Source organism: Schistocerca americana, chromosome X (assembly GCF_021461395.2).
Source record: "Schistocerca americana isolate TAMUIC-IGC-003095 chromosome X, iqSchAmer2.1, whole genome shotgun sequence".
Classification (NCBI taxonomy): Eukaryota; Metazoa; Arthropoda; class Insecta; order Orthoptera; family Acrididae; genus Schistocerca; species Schistocerca americana.
This window is the reverse complement of record NC_060130.1, coordinates 203161810-203183780: the sequence shown is the minus strand read 5'-3', so window position 1 is coordinate 203183780 and position 21971 is coordinate 203161810. Positions and strand designations below refer to the sequence as shown.

Here is a 21971-nt window from a genome sequence, read left to right as displayed (position 1 = left end):
TTTATTTTCACAAAGTTATGATCCGTCTGTTCGTTCATTGACGTCTCTGTTCACTGTAATAAGTTTAGTGTCTGTGTTTGGCGACCGCACAGCAAAACCGTGCGATTCGTAGACAAAAGGGCATGCCTCTCCAATGGGAACCAAAAACATTTGATCGCAAGTTCATAGGTCAACCGATTCCTCCACGGGAAAACACGTCGGATATATTCTATATGACACTGGTGGCAGCATGTGCGTCATATGACAGGAATATGTTGTCGACCCAACTAACTTGTCCACTTGGCGAATGGGTAGAAAGATTATTCTACCTTGCCTGATTTAGGTTTTCTTGTGGATGTGAGAGTCACTCCCAAAAAAGTGATGAAAACATAAAGAGTTTGTCACATAAACTGCAACAAATGAATGCAACAGTTTCACAGTCGCACAGTTTTCCATGTGTCTGTCAAAACATATGTTTTTAACGTTTTCAAATTTTTCCATGCATACACCGTCAAATCCTGCATTTGTCCAAGCAAATCTGAACATGTCCTGGAATTTTGGAGAGCGAAGTTGATTATGTGTGAGTGCCTGAACTTTGATAATTGTCTGAAAATAAAAAATTTTCACTCGAGGGAAGATTTGAACCAAGGACCTCTCGTACCGCAGGTGCTCATGCTAACCATGAGACCACGGCGCTCCTGGGCTCACAATTTTCTGTTATTTGGCTAAGTTGCACATGGACTACTCAGTTTGTATATTTTGCTTATTTTTTTCATAGTTCTACACAACTTCTTCCTGTTTTCTTGATTGATCTGTGTTCAGTTTTTCAAGGCCTATCCACTGTGCCAACTTATAACTAAATCTGAGGGGGGGTGTGATGGGGAGGTTCCCTTGTCAGTAGTCATCTTATGGGTGGGAGGTTATTCATCTCAACCATTGTTAATGGCGATGATGATTTTTCAACTTGGGCACTCAACAGTGGTGTTATCTGCAGTCTTCATAAAGTATTTTGAGATGAATGTGTTAAAATACCTATATTTCAGACTCTAAAAGGTAAAATCCCTTGTTAAAATCTAATTCATCCTCTCCCAGTCTCATTCACATTTGGCCACACATCAACACATAAGCAGGAACGACATATATTGGTATTAATTTCACAGGACCCTGTTAATATACTACAAAATTAAGAGTGGTATTAAAAATATTTAGACACAATGTTATTGGTCACTGACCACTTGTCAAAATAAAGGATAAGTCAGAAATACTAAGAACTTAAAATGACACCTGAAACATTTGAAGGGAACCACAGAAAATCTAAATTTGAATACCCAGATGGGGATTTGAACCACATTCCTCTCAAATGCAATCATGCACTACAAGATCTTTCCTAATCAGCTAGTAATAGAAATATTACTGTTATTGCTGTGAAATTTATGGTCCTTCTCTGTTTCGAGAGGGAGGAAGGGCAACACTGCCCCCTCCTTGAGAGGGAAAGCTTTTTAAAAAAAAACAACCAACCAAAACAACCCACTCACAAGCTCCGTGGAGGCTCAAGCGACACTGACCAGCCATTGTGCCATCCTCTGCCTTGCTGTATGATGAGGATGAGAGTGGGACATGTAGTAAGCACACCACTCATTCAGCCGTTTTGCTGACTTTCCGGACTGTGGAGTTGGTACTACTCTATCACGTGGCTCCTTAATTGGCATCACAAGGCTGAGTGCAGGCTGTACCAGTTTTTCCACCAAGGAAAAAATCCTTGGCATCTCCAGGAATTGAAACTGGGTCCTCTGCATGGCAGTCATCCACGCTGCCCACTCATCTACGGAGGTGGACTAAAGTTCTCATGAGCCAGATTTAATTAAAAACAGACATAAATTATTTCTTTGTACATTCCATGTACTGCAGCATGCAGTATAAGATTTGCTAATGTCCAGGTGCAGTGTCTCAAGCATAAGATAGTATGTAACACAGCTCCACATACAGAAAGGAAAATTGTGTTCTGTTAGAAAATAAAGAAAAGGCAAATGCACTCCTCAGCACGGTTGAAACAGCAGTCCATACAAGTACCTTCAGTCAACATGTACCAACAAGGAGTTGTGACACATAAACAACAAAAGTTGGTAGGCGTGTTTGTTTATCTGAAAGGAGATGTCTATTCAAATTTCACGCCAGTCGTATCAGAGTGGCACTAGTAGCGCCACTATGAGGATGCAAAAATAGGTTCACTTCAAATACAGGCTGTAACCATCTTGATCATTAGTTACCTTTGAGACTGGATGCAGTGAGTTGATGTTAGTCAAGAATTCCTTTTAGGTGACAAATATGCCATTATCGACACCTCACTTAATTTGGAGGCAATCATGTAATAGGTCTATGAGAAGCTGGATAATCCCTCTCTTGTGCTGCAGAAAAACTTGGTGGGAATGTAGCCACAGAACAGAATGCCTCTGGTGCATCATACTGCATCTGCAGTAGGAATCTAAGCAGCAGTTGGCACCACAGCGACACAACAAATTGTTACAAATTGGTTACTTCAATGACAGCTCTGTGCCAGATGCCCTGTAGCGTACATTCCACCGACCTCAAACCACTGCCATTTGCGACTTCACTGGTGTCACCTACACATGGAGTTATGGTCTGGGATACAATTTTGTGTGACAGCAGGAGCACTCTCACAGTTACCCCCATGCACCCAGACTGCAAATTTGTGGGTCAATCTGTTGATTTTACCTGTTACGCTGTCATTCATTAACAGCATTCCAGGAAGTGTCTTTCAACTGGCTAATGTTCGCTCACATACTGATGTTGTAACCCAACGTGCTCTACAGATTGTCAATGTGTTGGTTTAGCCTGCTCAATCACCAGATCTGTCTCCATCTACAGATTGTCAATGTGTTGCTTTAGCCTGCTCAATCACCAGATCTGTCTCCATCCACCACATATCAGACGACAACTCCAATGAAACTTCCTGGCAGATTAAAACTGTGTGCCTGACCGAGACTCGAACTCGGGACCTATGCCTTTCGCGGGCAAGTGCTCTACCATCTGAGCTACTGAAGCACGACTCACACCTGGTACTCACAGCTTTACTTCTGCCAGTACCTCGTCTCCTACCTTCCAAACTTTATAGCGCGGGAGAGCTAGAGAGCGGGAGAGCGGGAGAGCAGTACCAGATGATGCTCTAATACTCCACTCTATTATAACACAGTGCAGAAACATATGAACTCACAATGTGCTGTGTAAGTGTGGACATAGGCATGATGAAATTAGCAACATCAATCAGCAATGGAACAGCTAAATCCCATTGCTCAGAACTGTCTGTGTAAACCACTGTTATTACGGTGCTCGATTAAAATACGAAGGAATGTATGCTGATAAACAAAGTTTGTTGTATTGAACTTGTTGCACACAAGTAAATTAAAACTTATCTTGAATCTCATCATCAGACAAGATGGCTATTTGCTCCAACACTGTGGGAAAATCTTACTTATCTTCTATGCTGTTCTCTATTACAAGCTATTTCATCCAGATCCTAATGGCTTTGCAGGTCATGGCTGGGGAATTAGGAATGATGATGGATGCTGGAGACTGACTGGCTTAGTTCTAAAGACGTATTGTACAATCAGAAGATGCCATCGAATAGTACATGGTGGTTCACTGGTGGTGGCACAAACGATACGGATACAAGCCCCAGTTGCCAGTCCCACACAGTGTACTGCATCCAACGTCTTTAAGTAGGAACATCAAGCCCAAATATAAATAGTACAGCCACAGTCTAACAAAACCATATATGAAAAAATAAAATTTACTATGGTGGTGGAGAAAGATGGTTGCTTGCTGTTTTTGACATCTTGGTGCGACATAAGAGTGATGGCACAATTGGGCATTCAGTGTTTCGATTTTAAAGAACTTGATCCACCAAGCCCATACCATCTCAGATACCGATAGCCTGTAAACAGAACTGGAACACATATAAATTGTGTTCTTGAACAACAGATATTAATCTCGTCCAGTACAAAGAATACTACAGACGTACAAACAACAGAACAAGGAAGAGGATGAGGCCTTCAATCGACTGCCTGTCTACCATGTATTGGGAACGTTTCATCTAAAATGGGCAGAATATTAACAAGAGATACAGTTAAAGTAATGTTTCGACCTCTTTTCAAAATATTAGTGCTTCTAGGATCCACTCAAGATGACTTATGAGTTGCGCAAAGCAGGTGTTTGCAGGATTTCGTGTGAATGTGGCAAATCTTATATAGGACAACCGATGCACATTGTGCAAGATTTCATTATAGTGGCATACTCACCTCCTCCAAGCAAATAAGTCCACTATCGCTGAACACTCTATTTCCACTGGTCATTTGATGAAATATAATGAAACAGAAATTGTGGCCCACGTTTCACACTTTTGGAGTTCAATCATCAGTGGAAATAAGACTGTCTGGATCCCTTATGAATCAAGACAGCAGTTTTCCATTAAATTCCAAGATACGATTATAGAAAAACTTCGTTCTGTATATAATCGGTATTGTCCTGCGGTCTTACCATGTGATGACAATTGTTTTGATATCAAAGAAGTGAGGTTTCATGACAGTGGGCACGCAGAACTACACACAGACAAACAGCGGAAACGCATGTGCTCAAGCAACATGTGCATAACGCCAACTAGGACACCACATGTGTGCTGGGGGATCTTAAATAGGGGAGCTCAGTGTACTGCTCATCAGTATTCTCCTGAAGATGGACACAACACTCTGTGCTGAAATATTTTACTAGCATGTTACAAATGTCCGGCAGCTCACCCAAAATTTTATACAACAATCTGTATGTCAGAAAAGTTTAAAATTTCACACAGTGTTTCATCTGTTGAAATTTTAAAACACCTGCTTTTGTGACCAATTGAAAAGCTATTGTTGCAAGAGAGAAGCGTCAGCCAATAACAAAATCATCAGCAAATAAAGAAATCTTCACTGGAGTCTTCACTATGTCAGTTACGCTGTTTATAGCAATAGCAAAGAGGGTGACACTTAAAATGCTTCCTTGGGGGACATCATTGTATTGTATAAAACTCTTTGACTGCAAGTCTCCAACAAAGTAATGGACTGACCACTCTGTAAGGGAGTGCTTTAATAAAAGTAGCAACCTTCCACGGAAGCCCAGTTGTGAAGCTAGCTAAGTATCAAACAATATCTCTATACAGCTATCTGCACAGGAAACATTCCTGTAGAGCTGCTCCAGGAGGGTCAGGTTGTCTAGGGTAGAATGATACTTTTTGAATCCACAATGGTAGTAGTTGCCAAGTTTCTTCCTCTCTAAAACCCAAACTAGACAGCAGTTTATCATCCACTCAAGGGTCTTTCCTATGCAATTGGTGAAGGTAACACTACAGTAACTGCTTGTGGACATACTGTACTATCCTTCCTTTGTTCTGGAGGGTATTAGTATGGATTCTCACCATAAGCCTGAGAACAATCCCTGTGATCACATGCAGTTGAAAAGATCTAGGAGGACTGATGAAGGAAAAGCTCAAACTGAGCAAGGATCTGAAGGGAAACCAACAGCATTATTTTCAAAGGAATAATCCCAGAATTTATCTTAACTGGTTTAAGGAAGCCTAAGAAAAATTAAATCTGATGGACAGGCAATGGTTTGACCCCAGTTCCTCCCAAATGTGAGTCCAGTGCCTTAATCTCTGTGCTATATCTATCGATACCTGAGCTACATCCTGTTGGCTAACACACAATGTGTGAAAGGTAATAATTGTTTATGGCTGCAGTTACTCTTTGATGTTCTATCCCTGTGATTCTGAATATCTTCCATTGCTTGAAAGCAAATCCAGTCATCAAGTACAATCTGGAACAGTATGCAGACTTTTTTATCTCATATTATGTCTGATCAGATTCTGTCCTAGCAATGGTTTACCCCAACACAGATTTTAAAATCACACTGCTGAGATATTGCCTCACCTTTTCTCTTACTGAAGTGAACACTAATGACTCCTGAAGCTTGGATATTTGAAAAATGCCCATTTTATCTATCAGCTTCGTATTTATAATAATAATAATAATAATAATAATAATTATTATTATTATTATTATTATTATTAATAAGAGTGATTCTACTCCAAACTGTCAACATTATCTCCAAGATCTACCATGATATCATGGCTAATGCTGTTTTGATCAGTGAATTCCCCCTTCCTCCATTAAATCTAATGATACCAGCAACATGGACGATAAATAGTTTAGACAAGAAGAGAATAGAAGCTTTCGAAATGTGGTGCTACAGAAGAATGCTGAAGATTAGATGGGTAGATCACACAACTAATGAGGAGGTATTGAATAAGATTGGGGAGAAGAGAAATTTGTAGCACAACTTGACTAGAAGAAGGGATCGGTTGGTAGGACATGTTCTGAGGCATCAAGGGATCACCAATTTAGTATTGGAGGGCAGTGTGGAGGGTAAAAATCATAGAGGGAGACCAAGAGATGAATACACGTAGTTACTGGGAGATGAAGAAGCTTGCACAGGATAGAGTAGAATGGAGAGCTGCATCAAACCAGTCTCAGGACTGAAGACCACCACCACCACCACAACAACAACAACAACAACAACCAGCAACTAATTTGACATATACGGGATGAGAAGATGGTGTAAACTAATGTATGCACCTCTTGTGCATTTATACCCATCTATGTTTGAGTTATTTGTCTGTAGCCATTTACATTGATCACACTATCAATATAAACCTGTTCAGGCAATTACAGCATCACCTGGCACAGAATGACTGCTAGTCAGACATATGCACAGTGCACGTAGTATAAGTAAGCGTGTAGAATGAGGAAGGCAAGCGATCTATCTGAGTTTGACAGAAGGCAGATTGTGATGGCCCGGAGGCTTGGTGTGAGCATTTTGGAAACTGCATGATTTTTTGGGTGTTCAAGGAATGCTGCAGTGAGTGTCTCCAACACGTGGTAAAACCAAGGTGAAACCACATCGATGATGTGGGGTTGGGCGGCCACTCCTCATCACAGATGTCGGATGTTGTAGGCTGGGTAGACTTGTATAACAGCACAGGCAGCAAACTGTGGTGGAACTAACATCAGACTTTAATGCTGGGCAGAGTAGAAGTGTGTGTGAGCACACAGTGCGCCAAACACTCCTAATGATGGGCCTCCACAGCAGACGATCCATGCATGTGCCAATGTTACCATCACAACATTGGCAATGACGACTGAAATGGGCACGTGACCATTGGTACTGGACATTGGGACAGTGGCAGGGCATTGCACAATCTGATGCATCCTGATACCTTCTTCATCATGCCAATGGGAGGGCAAGAATCTGTCATCTTCCACAGGAACAGCTTCTTCAAACCTGTAGTTTGGGATGGAGACAAGCTGGCAGCAGCTCTATTATGCTCTGGGGAACATTCATGTGGGCATCCATGGGTCTAGCGGAGCTCATACAGCAAGGCACCATGACGACCAAGGAGTATCATACGCTGGTTGCAGGCCATATACACATCTTTACGATGATCTAGTTTCCTGATGGCAGTGGCATTTTTTCAACAAGATAATGCACAATGTCACAAGGCCTTGGGTGTGATGGAGTTGTTCCAGGAACACAGTTGCGAGTTCCAATAGATTTGCTGGTCCCCCCAACTCACAAGATCTTAATCCAGTCCAATACACCTGGGATAAGATTGAATGTGGTGTCAGAGCTCGTCGGCCCCCTCCAAAGAATTTATGAGAATTCGATGACTTGTGTATGCAGATGTGGTGCCAACTCCCTATAGTGACCTACCAAGGCCTCACTGCTTCCATGCCACGACGCATCGCCGATGTTTGGGGTTTAAGGGCGCTCAACTACTGAGGTCATTAGCGATCGCCGATGTTATCTGTGCCAAAGGGACATACCGACTTTTAGGCAGATAGTCATATAGTCATAATGTTCTGGCTGATCAGTGTATATGTGATAAGAAGTACCAACACAAAACACAAAGTGTAAATTTTAACCTTATTTACATGCCCATTCCTGTCTTTCAAAAAAAGAATATTTCCGATTTTACTGTTTTCGCACATGGAAAATAAAATGTCAACATGCATTTAGTAATACATACACAGACTACTATTTCAAGCACTATAGAGGAAATTCAGTTCTTTGAATCATCTCCATTTTATAAAGGACCTGACGTCTGAACTTTGCATGAGTTTCTTTGCTGATACAAGCAAACTGCTGGCTACGAAGATACCAACAAAAAAAAAAGCATATGTTGTCTGTGTGTGCAATGTGAACAACGCCCAGTTAAAGAGGGAAGAAAGGAAGACTAATGTCCCTTTGACAACTAAGTCATTTAAGAGTGCACACAAGTTCATATTGAAGGATAGGGAAGGTAACTGGTAGTATCTTCTTCAAAAAAACCATCTACACATTCACTTTAAGTGACTTAGGGAAGTCATAGAAACCCTAAATCTGGATGGACAGACGAGGATTGAAGCAACACTTCTCCTGAATTCCAATCCATGCATTAACCACTGCACCACCTTGCTTGGTGCCAGACAAAGAAAAGTATAACATGAAATAATATCTTCTCACTCATTTGGCAGTATAAGAGGAACTACTAAACAGAATAGAGAAAATAACTGATTTCTGCACAATGAAATATTTTGTCATGGATTAATCATAATTACACTGCAAAAGTTACTGAAAATCAATTTTTTGAATTAGCAACAAGAAGTAACTTCATGATTCTGGGATATTGCACAGCCTTCCAAATTAACTTACAGGTTTCATAAGCATGTATTTGTAACCATATTAAAATAAAAATACTTTGAAAATTTGTAGTATATATCTAAAGCCAAGAGACAATGATGATCCACTCAAGTAAACAGTGTACCAACGAAAGTCACTGACATACTGACTTACAAACAGAAGAAATAGTAGGATATAAAAATAATGAACTAATACTTGATACACAAATGAAAGTAAGATATTGGAGAAAAATGTTTAAAATGGGGCTTGTTACACTTTACAGTGCATATCATCCATACTTGAAGAATAACTTAGAAATGATTCAAAATTACTCTGTCAATGCAGTGAATTTTACGGATCTACGGCAAAACTTCTCTGAACAAAAGGTTTCTCCCACCACTGCAGTCGAGTCACATCGACAGAGTTTTAGATGGTGTTTTTGTTTAGAAAATATAAATGGACTGATCAATTCATACAGTATAATGTTATTTTCTTGAAATGATGAAGAGTATAAAAAAAATAAAAAATAAAATAAATAAATAAAAAAAATGAAAAGCCAATGCATGTTGTACTTGCTAAGTTAAAATCTGTTTTGCAATGCAGGTGTCTCGTTTCAAGTGTTCAAGTGCTAGGCTGGCACAAGAGTTTACTTGTCACATACAGCAAATAATATCATTTCCAATTGTGTACTTAAATCATAATTCAAACCACACTACCTACGCATCATAGCTCTCCATTACAAAAGAGACTTGAATGATGACAGAATACCATCAGGAAATCAGTAATTCATTCAAGTGTGTTTCAATAAATCAAACATGAAACTGGGGCTATACCTTTAGAAAGAAGTATCGTAGCAATCAGTTTTACTGGAGGATTGTTGACTGCATAACTTTCAACTGGAGCATACTACTAACTGACCCTATATTTCATCCTTCAATTTGCTGTAGAAGCTACCAACAGCTACATGAATACAGATACTGATGCCTAACTTCTGGAATGCAAATGCCACTTTACGAGAATATATGAAAGAGACTGAGTTGCTACTGCATTATCTTACTTGTATTTCACAGTATATACCATATTTACTCGAATCTAAGCCGCACCTGAAAAATGAGACTCGAAATCAAGGAAAAAAAAACTTTTCCGAATCTAAGCCGCACCTGAAGTTTGAGACTCAAAATTCAAGCGGAGAGAAAAGTTTTAGGCCACACCTCCGAATTGAAACAAAGTTGGTCCATTGTAATATGAGACACAATTTAGGTCAAATAAATGACGACACAGCTACAGTCGTTTGGTTCGAGTCGTAAGCTTAGCAGTTAAGCTTTGCTATGCATCAGGCGCTCCACCCGTATATATACGGGTACCCATCCTTTTTCACGTGCTTCATCTGGTTTGAATTGATTGCTTATTTTTCTTTGATCTGATAAGTGGCGTTCTCTTTGTTATAGGTGTTTACGTCACTCTAAGCTGAAAATGCATTACTGTAGTGTGTCACGCTTTGTTCGTCGCATTCTGATAATGAGTGTTTACGGCCTGTCGCCGCTTGCGGCGTGGGTTGCTTTTGTGCGCGCTACCACCACTTACAATTTAAAAAAAAGAAGAGAGAGGAATCGTCTCATTAGCGAAACAATGGCAAGAGACTGCTATTTGTTGTTACTTACACCGCTGCTTTCTTTGATAATGATCAACAAGAACCAAATAATAGGCTCCGTATGATGGAAGATGTTCTGAACGAGAGTTTACCGAAAACTTTTCTCCGTTTGAAAATCTTTGCAGACGCCTCTTTAGTACATTATATTCTGCACAGAAATTAGAGTCATCTTAGATTTAAAAATCTAGTCAATTTCCGTGCTTCAATTCTGACTGTATCACTATTAGGCATAAGAATAATATGAATATGAACATGACATGATATGTATATTCTTCCGCGTTTGCTGTTGTCTCACTCTAGTTTCGTAATTTATTGGGCAGACAGGATTTAAATGAGATAGCAGCAAACACAAAAGAATACATGGCAAAATGTTTATATTCGTATTATTCTTATGGTGAAGAGAATACTGCGTGTGATTCACAATTCATAAAAGTTCCTATTAGCAACCATCTCTTCTCACAGGTAGGAAAAAATTCAGAACATAGAGTTGGCCATATTGACAAACATCCCAGTCTTGCCAGTCGGATTTTCATAGTACATATTTACGTCGTTGGATAATGTACGAAAATGAATTGGTCGAAACTCGGGGCGGAGAAAAAAGCTCATCTTCCACCCCCTTTTTTTTTTTTTTTTTTTTTTTTACTCACGCAGAGGTTTTGGCGCCAGTATTTATCTTTATGTCTGCAAAGCATTCCTGTGTAGCACTACATACATTCGATGGCAGAAGTTAGTTGTAGCGGCACCTACCAACATTTTTCAGAACTTCCACTTACTTTGCACTCGATTCTAAGCTGCAGACGGTTTTTTGGATTACAAAAACCGGAAAAAAAGTGCGGCTTAGATTCGAGTAAATACGGTATGTGCTATGGTAAACAGGAAAAATCAAATGAAATACAACTACTTCTCAAATACCTTACTATAACCTTGCAGTCTTGCTGTGTTTCAACCTTGACATTTTGCCAAACCATGTTGCTATGAGCACTTACATACAAATTAATTCACTATGGGCCATGAAATGAAAGTTTCTAATTTTTCCTCCGTTTGTTGTTACTGTGAAAAATATCTCTTAAATTCAACAATAACATTATATTTAGAGGCACTACTGGCCTATCCACATTTAACTCTCATTTCCTCTATCCGTGTGTTACAGGGTATGTGACTGGATTGAACGCACACAAAAAAGCAAAGTTCCACATGTGGCCCAGACAGGCCAATTGGAAGTGACAGAGAACCATGTCATCCACTACCAATGGCATCATTTGATTGTGGTATGAGGGGAGGGGGGATGGAGTTAGCACACCACTCTCCTAGTTGTTGGCTTCCTGCACCTTGGAGCTGCAACTTCTCATTCAAGTAGCTCATCAACTGACATCATGAGGCTGAGTGCGCTCCGTTTCAGTTGCCCTACTAAGGAAAAATCCCTGGCAGTAACAGGAATCGAACTTGGGTCCTCTGTATAGAAATCAGTGACGCAGATCCGATAGCTACAGAGACAGGCACAGCTATTTTATAGATTAACTTAATTTCCAAAAGCAGCTCCTCAGCAAATAAAAATCATGGTATCCACTGTATATAATCTTAAACAACAATATTCCTCAAAGTAGCCTCGCTTATAGCTATGGACCACCAAGACATCTTGACTAAACAGTTAAATAAACATAAATATATTCTTATATTTAAAAACAAAGATGATGTGACTTACCATACGAAAGCACTGGCAGGTCGATAGAAACACAAACAGACACATACATACACACAAAATTCAAGCTTTCGCAACAAACTGTTGCCTCATCAGGAAAGAGGGAAGGAGAGGGAAAGACGAAAGGAAGTGGGTTTTAAGGGAGAGGGTAAGGAGTCATTCCAATCCCGGGAGCGGAAAGACTTACCTTAGGGGGAAAAAAGGAAGGGTATACACTCGCACACACACATATCCATATTCTTAGGTATTGTGATGTTAAACAGATCGCTTGTAAACATACCTTTACTGCTATGACTGTTTGGCTTGGTTTATGAAGCATTTTCACAACATGTCCATACGTTCCATTACCAAGTTCACCCAGGTGTTCAAGGTCTTTCAGATCAGTTTCATACCTCTGTGAAAACACAAATGAAATCAACAAACTGTCATTATTACAGTATTGTGTTTTATGTAACATAAGTAAGTAAAAATAATCAAACAGTTCATTTAAATCATGAGCTGTTCCCAATTTATGACGGACCACTGCAGCCTTTTACATTATTATTATTATTATTATTATTATTATTATTACTACTACTACTACTACTACTACTACTAATAATAATAATAATAATAACAACAACAACAAATGAAATGGATGCACCTGTTATGTTATTAGACACTAAAATCGCCAGTGACCAGGCTACATTAAAAAAAAAATCTGAATGTGCACCAGCCTTCTCATCACCAGTTTAAACAGGACACTATCCTCATTTTACATTGTTGTTGGAACATTAAAATTAAAACACTCCTTAAAAATGGATTACTGACATATGATCACCAGAGGATCAAAAACAAATGAGTAAAACACTTTTCATTATAGGAAATGCTCAGATAGATCATGGGTACTTTATCCCATTTCACCAACCTGAAAGGGGACTGCGAAGACCAAAGGATTTCACAAACTCCATCTTGGTAACCACTGCAAACTCTTCCTACCTTTTACACATGACCTCCTGAATTAACTGTGACATGACAGCCAGCAATAGTTACTTAATTATTACAGAGTAAGTTGATTCAGCAGTGGACTTATATTTGGGTGGATGGAAGTTAAAAGTCCCTGCACAGTCATCCAGATTTAGGTTTACCACAATCTCTCTAAATCACTTTTTGTGAATGATTGGATTGTTCCTTTGAAAGGACATGGACTATATCCTTCCACAATCCAAGCTTGTGCTTCATTTCTAATTATCTCATTGCTGGGTTGTCAAACCTTAATCTTCCTTTCCTTGACATTATTATTCACACCTACATTTACATTTACATATATGTTCTGCAAGTCAGTGTATAGTGAATGGCAGAAGGTACTCTGTACCAATATTATCCATCTTCTCTCTCATTCCAGTCACTCTGTGAGCAAGGAAAAAATGAATGTCTACATGCCTGTATCCGAACCTTAATTTTTTATCTTATTCTTATGATCTCTCTAGGCAAGATACACAATGGCGACAAAACAACTGCCACAGGTTCTCTAAATCCACCCAGCAAGGTTTCATGAGAAGTGTTTCATCTTTCTTCCAAGGATTCCCATTTCTGTTTACTGAGCATATTTGTTCCACATTCGCATGGGCTACACCAGCCTACTACAAACTTAGCAACTCTGATCTCCCCCCCCCCCCCCCCACACACTTTATTTTGACATACTTGCTTGAGAGGGACTCTAAACGCAGGAACAATACTCAAACTGGCTGCACTAGCATCTTATATGATTTTCCTCAATCCTTCCAACAAATCTAAGTCTTCCATTTGTCTTCCGTAATATCAAGTTTATATGATCTCCCATCTCGTGTCAATTCTTCTTCTTCATCATCTTTGTGTTCCTCTTCCTCGTCTTGTTACTGAAACATTTTTGCTTATGCAGGTCGTTCATGCTTCTTAGTATATTGAGAACATTAGAGGTCTCACTACACCTCTATGTAGAACATCTGATGTTACTTTCGCTTCTGTAGAATATTTGCCATCCTGTATAACATACTAGATTCTATTAAATAAATATTCATTGATTCAACACATATTTGCAAGGATAATCCATATTACTTTACTGATGATGAGAACATCTTAGAATTTTATCACATATTTTTTTGTAGGATCTGACTAAAAATTATTATAGGCTTCCCCACATGGTCCTTTTTCCAGATGTAGAATTGCTATCATTTTTTCTCTGTCACTTTCAATGCAGTATATTTTGTAGCAAGAATGTAGTAGTGTCTGTAGTTTATAACATCCTTCAGCTTCAAGCACATCTGTTCTGTGTTTATCAGATCTGAACTAAATATTCTCACTTCATAGTGATTGTCTATCAGTTCGACCAAACACACACAACCTTCCCTTTCTGTCTTGATGACATTCTTGCTTTTGGTGACCATTGTACTTCCTTATTCAATTGTATCCATCATAGGTTTCCTAATTTACTACCTCACTTTACTTGTTTCACAAAATTCTGATTCGTCTTGGTAGCCAATGCATGTCCTTCCCACTTGTTTGTAACTGGGTGGAATGTGCTCAGAGAACTTAAATAGCCATGCTGATCATTAGCTATGTCTCACAGCCATAGATACCGCGTAGAGTTAATTTCTATAGATTTTAATTGAATTTTGGCTGTATATACTGTGTATAGACTGAGGTAAAGTTAATCACCTGGTGGGGAGCTCCCTGCTTTTACTGATCAGTGTAAGCAATGTTGAAACTGTCAAGCTGCTCAAGTATCAAAACTTGAGTATTTTCATTTCTAAAATGTGTTGTAGCTAAAACTATTGTGTGCTGCCTAAGACGATAAAATGGTGTTTTCTCCTACCCTAGTGTAAAAAATTAATAATTGCCATTTATTTATGAAATGTAGCTTTCTACATGAATCCAAAAGAATGACACTGTTTGGAGTTGATCACTGAAAATTCTTTGCATAGGAGGAATAGCAGTGCTATAATATGCGCGTATCTGGGGGCACAGAGTACTTTTTTTTTCTTTTCTTTTTTTTTTTTTTTTTCAAATGGCTCTGAGCACTATGGGACTTAACTTCTGAGGTCATCAGGCCCCTATAACTTAGAACTACTTAAACCTAACTAACCTAAGGACATCACACACATCCATGCCCGAGGCAGGATTTGAACCTGCGACCATAGCGGTCGCGTGGTTCCAGACTGTGGCGCCTACAACCGCTCGGCCACCCTGGCCAGCACATTTTGTGTGCTTGTTACAGTTGCTACCTAGATTTAAGTGATAATAGAGACTGGAAGAAAAGTCGGTTCTAAATGTACTAATGACGAGCCTAATTCACTCATGGTGAACTGCAGATATCTCCAAGTATGACTGAATGTGTCAAGATACCTCAGTAGATAACCTAACATCCATACTTTCAGATATGATCACACACTGTGTATATACAACTGGAATCTGCTGTATATATTTTATGGTTTATGAATTTTAAAATGTTGAGTGCTTTAAGGAACCATTCCTTCCAGTACCTCAGATATGAAAAGTAAGAAGTTTGAAATAAAAAATCAGGTTCTGAAACCTCACAGAAACTTAAAAATCATAACAATATCACATCTCAAAGCGCCAGAGAGTTGAAAACAAAATGTGATCAGTTAAAAAGAACACACACAAATTTATCAGTCAACAACTTAAAATTAGTTTCCTCTGTCCACTCCTCCATTTCATATTCACCAACTGTAACTGAGATGACGCTGCATGCAAGAAGAGAAAGAAATAGACAAATTGTTCTCAAATAAGGAACACTGAACAGGAGCTGAGCATAGGGGACATTTACAGCCACCTTCGTTCCAAGCCCGTATTACTACTATCAATATTAAGCTATCAGTCACAATTTCAAAAATTGGCCAAGTGCTACTAGAACTTGTGCTTTGAGGGTTGATTTCATCTACAGATAGTTCATCTATATCAGAAATTGAGAATCTTGACAAGTTTTGCCTGTTACTGCTATTGATACAGGCAAGATATTGGACCTGGGAATTCCACGAATTTCAAGAACATCTTAATTTTAAGTTTAAATTCTTTGTGTAACTGCACATTGGCTATTGTAATTCCTGAGAAAATGGGGTCTTAACAGACTGACAGGCAGACAGATAACAAATGACAAAAAATTCCATGTGATATAATTACAAATTAACAATTTTCAGATTATTCTTTTACTTGTACTGTAAAACCTTGCTTCTCGCTAAATTTCATGATTTCATTGGGAAGTGCCCTGACCATATGTTTTGATTGCAATCAAAAAACATAATTCCAGCTTATTACATCAACATAAACAGCCATTGGTTAAGAATTTTCAACTGTCAGCAGATATTTTAACTCCATCCAATTTTAAGTCAGTCAATGTGAAATGTCAGCTATCTTTATTGCATCAAAATATTCGAGGACTGAGAAATAAAATTAATGAATTAACTATCTGCATAGATGAATTAGAGTCTTCAAACCCAGCTGACATAATCTGCCTCTCTGAACATCATGTGACCACTGGTATAGAACTTTTAAATGTTACAGGGTTTAGGTTAGCATCTCACTATTGTAGATCAGAAATGGAGAAAGGAGGAGTTGCCACATTCATCAGGAACTGTCATAAATTTAAGAACATAGACATTCATAAATTTTGCCTAGAACAGCATATGGAAGCATGTGCAACAGAATTAGATTTTCACAAAAAATCTTTCATAATATTAAGTGTATATCGAGCACCTGCAGGTAACTTTAATCTGTTTGTAAACCACCTTGAAGCTGTACTGGCCCATTTAACAACCAAAAACAAAGAAATAGTGGTTGCTGGTGATTTCAATGTAGATTTCCTTAAAGACTCTCCCAATAAGAACCTATTTGAGTTAGTAACACTATCATTCAACTTAATTCCCACAGTAAAGTTCCCCACTAGGATAACCACTTGCTCACAAACAGCCATTGATAATATCTTTATAGAAAAGTCAAATGAACAAAATTGTATTACAAAACCAATAGTCAATGGCCTCTCAGACCATGACATGCAGTTCCTTCTGTTAAATGTTAATACTGAACAGGATATAAAATCTGTTAAATCTGAGCTCAAGAGGGTAATCAGTAAGCCAAAAATTGATTATTTTAGGACACTCCTCAGAGACATTCACTGGACTGATGTTTACAGTGCTCATGGCATGAATGAAAAATATAACATTTTTGCTAATAAAGTGCTTACCTTATTTGAACACTGCTTTCCCCCAAAACTTACCAAGGTTAGAGCAAAGTCTACAAAGAAGCCATGGATTACTCGAGGAATAGGGGTATCTTGTAAAACAAAAAGAAAACTGTATCTGTCAATCCGAAACATTTCCAATGTTGATGCTATAGCACATTATAAGAAATACTGCAAAATATTAAAGACTGTAATACGGATGTCAAAGCAAATATATTACAAGGAAAAGATAGTCATATCAGATAACAAAATAAAGACAATATGGGATATAGTGAAGGAGGAGACCGGTAGAACCAGACATGAAGAGGAACAAATAGCATTAAGAGTAAATGATGCATTGGTGACAGATGTGTATAGTGTTGCAGAACTTTTTAACAAACATTTTATAACTGTTACTGAAAAGATGGGGTTGTCAGGTTCGGTAGATGCTGCTATGGATTACCTTAGACCAGACATTTCAAGTAACTTCCATAATATGAATTTGACCCTCACTACCCCAACAGAAATAATGTCCATCATAAAATCTTTAAAATCAAAAACATCTAGTGGGTATGATGAAATATCAACAAAGTTAATTAAAGAATGTGATTCTGAGCTAAGTAACATATTAAGCTATCTGTGTAACCAGTCGTTTATCAGTGGAATATTTCCCGAATGGCTGAAATATGCTGAAGTTAAGCCACTGTTTAAGAAGGGAGATAAAGAAATAGCATCAAATTTCCGTCCAATTTCACTGTTGCCAGCATTCTCAAAAATTTTCGAAAAAGTAATGTACAGTCGTCTTTATAACCATCTTATCTCAAATAACATACTGTCAAAGTCACAGTTTGGATTTCTAAAAGGTTCTGATATTGAGAAGGCTATCTACACTTACAGTGAAAATGTACTTAATTCATTAGACAAAAAATTGCAGGCAACTGGTATATTTTGTGATCTGTCAAAGGCATTTGACTGTGTAAATCACAATATCCTTTTAAGTAAACTAGAATATTATAGTGTAACAGGAAATGCTGCAAAATGGTTCAAATCTTATATCTCTGGCAGGAAACAAAGGGTGTTATTAGGAAAGAGACATGTATCAAGCTATCAGGCATCATCCAACTGGGAACTAATTACATGTGGGGTCCCACAAGGTTCCATTTTGGGGCCCTTACTTTTTCTTGTGTATATCAATGACCTTTCATCAGTAACATTACCAGATGCCAAGTTTGTTTTGTTTGCTGATGATACAAACATTGCAATAAATAGCAAATCAAGTGTAGTCTTAGAAAGATCAGCCAATAAAATATTTGTAGACATTAATCACTGGTTCCTAGCCAATTCTTTGTCACTAAACTTTGAAAAAACACACTACATGCAGTTCAGAACTTGTAAGGGGTGTCCCAAGAGTATATGTCTAACATATGATGACAAGAAGATAGAAGAAGTGGACGGTGTTAAATTCTTGGGATTACAGCTTGATAATAAATTCAACTGGGAGGAGCACACCACAGAACTGCTGAAGCGTCTTAACAAATCTCTGTTTGCAATGCGAATTTTGTCAGACATAGGGGATATAAAAATGAAAAAGCTGGCATACTATGCTTACTTTCATTCCATAATGTCATATGGGATTATTTTCTGGGGTAATTCATCAAGCCAAGCAAAAGTTTTCCGGGCACAAAAACGTGCAGTAAGAATTATATGTGGTGTGAACTCAAGAACATCCTGCAGAAGCCTGTTTAGGGAACTAGGGATACTAACTACAGCTTCCCAATATATTTATTCCTTAATGAAATTTGTCATTAAAAATATATCACTTTTTCAAACCAACAGCTCAATTCATGGAATCAATACTAGAAATAAGAATAATCTTCACAAGGATTTAAAGTCACTTAGTCTTGTACAAAAAGGTGTGCATTATTCAGGAACACACATTTTCAATAACTTGCCAGCAGCCATAAAAAGCTTAACAACCAATGAAATTCAGTTTAAGAGAAGCCTAAAGGATTTATTGGTGGCCAACTCCTTCTACTCCATTGATGAATTTCTGAGGAAAACCAACTGATTTGTATATAAGTACAACATAACTTCTGCACAATTTCAGTGCAGTAATGTGTTCACTGAAAATTTGTGTGTGTGTGTGTGTGTGTAAGTATAATCTAACTTCTGCACCATTTCAGTGCAGTAATGTGTTCATTGTAAATAAGTATTACAGTAGTTGTATTACATGTTTCTTACCTTATAAATAAATATAAAACTTTTTTATTTTAAATTCAGTGCAATAGTATTTGTAAAATGACTCTTAGTGTTCATTAAAAAATGACGATCAGTCCACTTGGGACCTGTGGAATGGTACATTAGCTTATTTGTTTTAGTTTAAATATTTGTCATGTATTGTTGTTTTTCTGACATGTTCCACATCCTGGAGGACCTCCTCACTACGGATCAATTGGAATGAAAGTAAATCTAATCTAATCTAATCTAATCTTAGAAGCTTGTTTTTTACACTCCAAAGGGACCATAGACCTTAGTATGTGACATAAATTTCGACTTGCAATTCGTGATATTCTCTGTTACCATTTATAGGATCACTTTGTTGCTCATCTGTCTGTCTGTCTGTCTGTACGTCTTCTTTTCTCAGGAACAGGTAGACATATCAGATACGGATGGTTCCTTGGCACCAGCATTCCTTTAAAGCTACAAATTGGGAGCTATATCAAATGCATAAGTCATTAGTATAGAGCAAGGAGTTAACCACTGGTACAACAGAGGTCACTAGCCTGAAGACAGCTTAATAAGTCACTACATATCAACGCCCAGTTCAGGAACATCTGTTTAATATAATATGGGCTCTATTAATGGATATCACCTCCACCATAAAAACACTATGTTTCAAGCAACAAATGATGTTCCCGGTTTGCGAGAGATGTAAAAATATATACCGTGATATGTGTGGTTTTAGAGCCAAGAGTGTAAATGATGGTAGCACCCCGACACTCCTGAAGAAGTGAGAGTGACAGATGTCAACAGGTCATGAGAATAACTGAAACTTTAGGCCCTTGAAAAAGATTGGTCCTAATTTATGGTTTTGGTATTAACAAAGCAGGGTGCATGGGATTACGCAGATAGCACATTCTAAGGGGTTGCAGTAGACAGAGGTCCCAGCAACTACAAAAACGCATCCACAGTGCAAGTATGAAGGGTCACGCCTCTCCGCCCCCTCACCCACAGAGGAAAATAGAATTTGATAAATCAAGTGATTAGGAAAATGTCTTATTATTATTATTATTATTAAGCATTACAATCCATGAAGGCTTTTTGCTGCAGAATGGACAATGTTGAACCACTTTGCTCTGTCTTTACAAGTAATTTGCCACTGTCTGTCATGTCCTAGTTTTCTGAGATCGTCTTGAATATTGTCCAAGTATCTCATGCGTGGGCGTCCAAGAGGTCGTCTTCCGGTGGGAATCTCTTCAGTTTTGTTCTTAGTTGTAGTAAAATGTCCCAAAACTGAGGTAGTTGCTCGTGTGATACTTTCTTTCAGAGCGTTCCAGGCTTGATTAGTATCATCATTGTTAATTTTACTTTCCACTTCAGGTTTGTGTGTTTCTAATTCTCTAATGTACTGGTTGAGAATGTTTGGGTTTTTCAGTTTCATTGTATTAAACCTAGGAACACCATTTAATTTAGACCATTTATGTCTTGAGAGTGAGATCTTGAACTTGGCTTTTACAAGAAAGTGATCCGAATCACAGTCTGCTCCCCTTTGACTTCTGATATCATGTATGCATTTATGATGTTGTTTTTCGATTAATACATGATCAATTTGATTTTTTGTGATGCCATCTCTTGAAGCCCATGTTTGTTTATGTATATCTTTATGTGCAAAATATGTACTTTTGATCAACATGTTTTTGGAAGTGGCAAAGCTAATAAGTTTTGTTCCGTTTTCATTACTCTGCTGATGTAGACTATGAGGTCCAATTGTAGGTTTATAATGATTTTCATGTCCTAACTTGGCATTGAAATCTCCTAGAATTATTTTAATTGAATTTTTCGAGAATGTATCATATACCTGTTCCAATTTGTTGTAAAATTCTTCTTTAATATTGTCCTCTTTATCCTCTGTTGGAGCATGGCAATTTATAACATTTAAAGTCTTATATTTGCATTGAATCGTAATGTGAGATATCCTTTCATTCACTGCCTCAAATTTCCTAATAAAAGGTAACAATTTGTTGTTTATTATAAATCCTGTCCCTAGTGCATGTATTTGTGTATCATTTCGAAAATGTCTTATGGTGATAGAAAAAGTGAGGACAGTAGGTACCATTGCAACTGTAGTGGTAAGATGCCCACTTCAGTGAGGAGACTCATGGTACTAATCCAGAATGTGCCAGTGGTCAGTCTTACTCCGTGATGATGTACTGGGTACAATAATTCCAAAGCCAAAGATGCTGCTGTGCCATAAACCCTTCACTATAGTACAATCGAGACAAGACCATGGCCAAGTAAATACAAAGTTGAGTCACACAATCCACAGCCTAAGCAGGAAGGAAGCAGAGGGTCTCAAGCTTTCATATTCCACAAATCTCCAGTTAATGAATATGGGGTAGCCATTTCAGCTTTTTATCAAACAGGAAGCCCAAAAATTGTGGCTGTGCAACAATGTCCAAATGCTG

General features: G+C 38.2%; 1 protein-coding gene across 1 annotated transcript in view; it reads right to left on the bottom strand.

Annotated features, from left to right (window-relative positions):
* The window catches only part of LOC124555112 (dual specificity mitogen-activated protein kinase kinase 7-like), a 167883-nt gene that overhangs the window by 106252 nt on the left and 39660 nt on the right, over positions 1–21971 (bottom strand). Inside the window, exon 3 of the mRNA XM_047128915.1 lies at positions 12373–12486. Coding sequence (XP_046984871.1) covers positions 12373–12486 — 114 coding nt within the window. The remainder of the gene's footprint in view (positions 1–12372; positions 12487–21971) is intronic.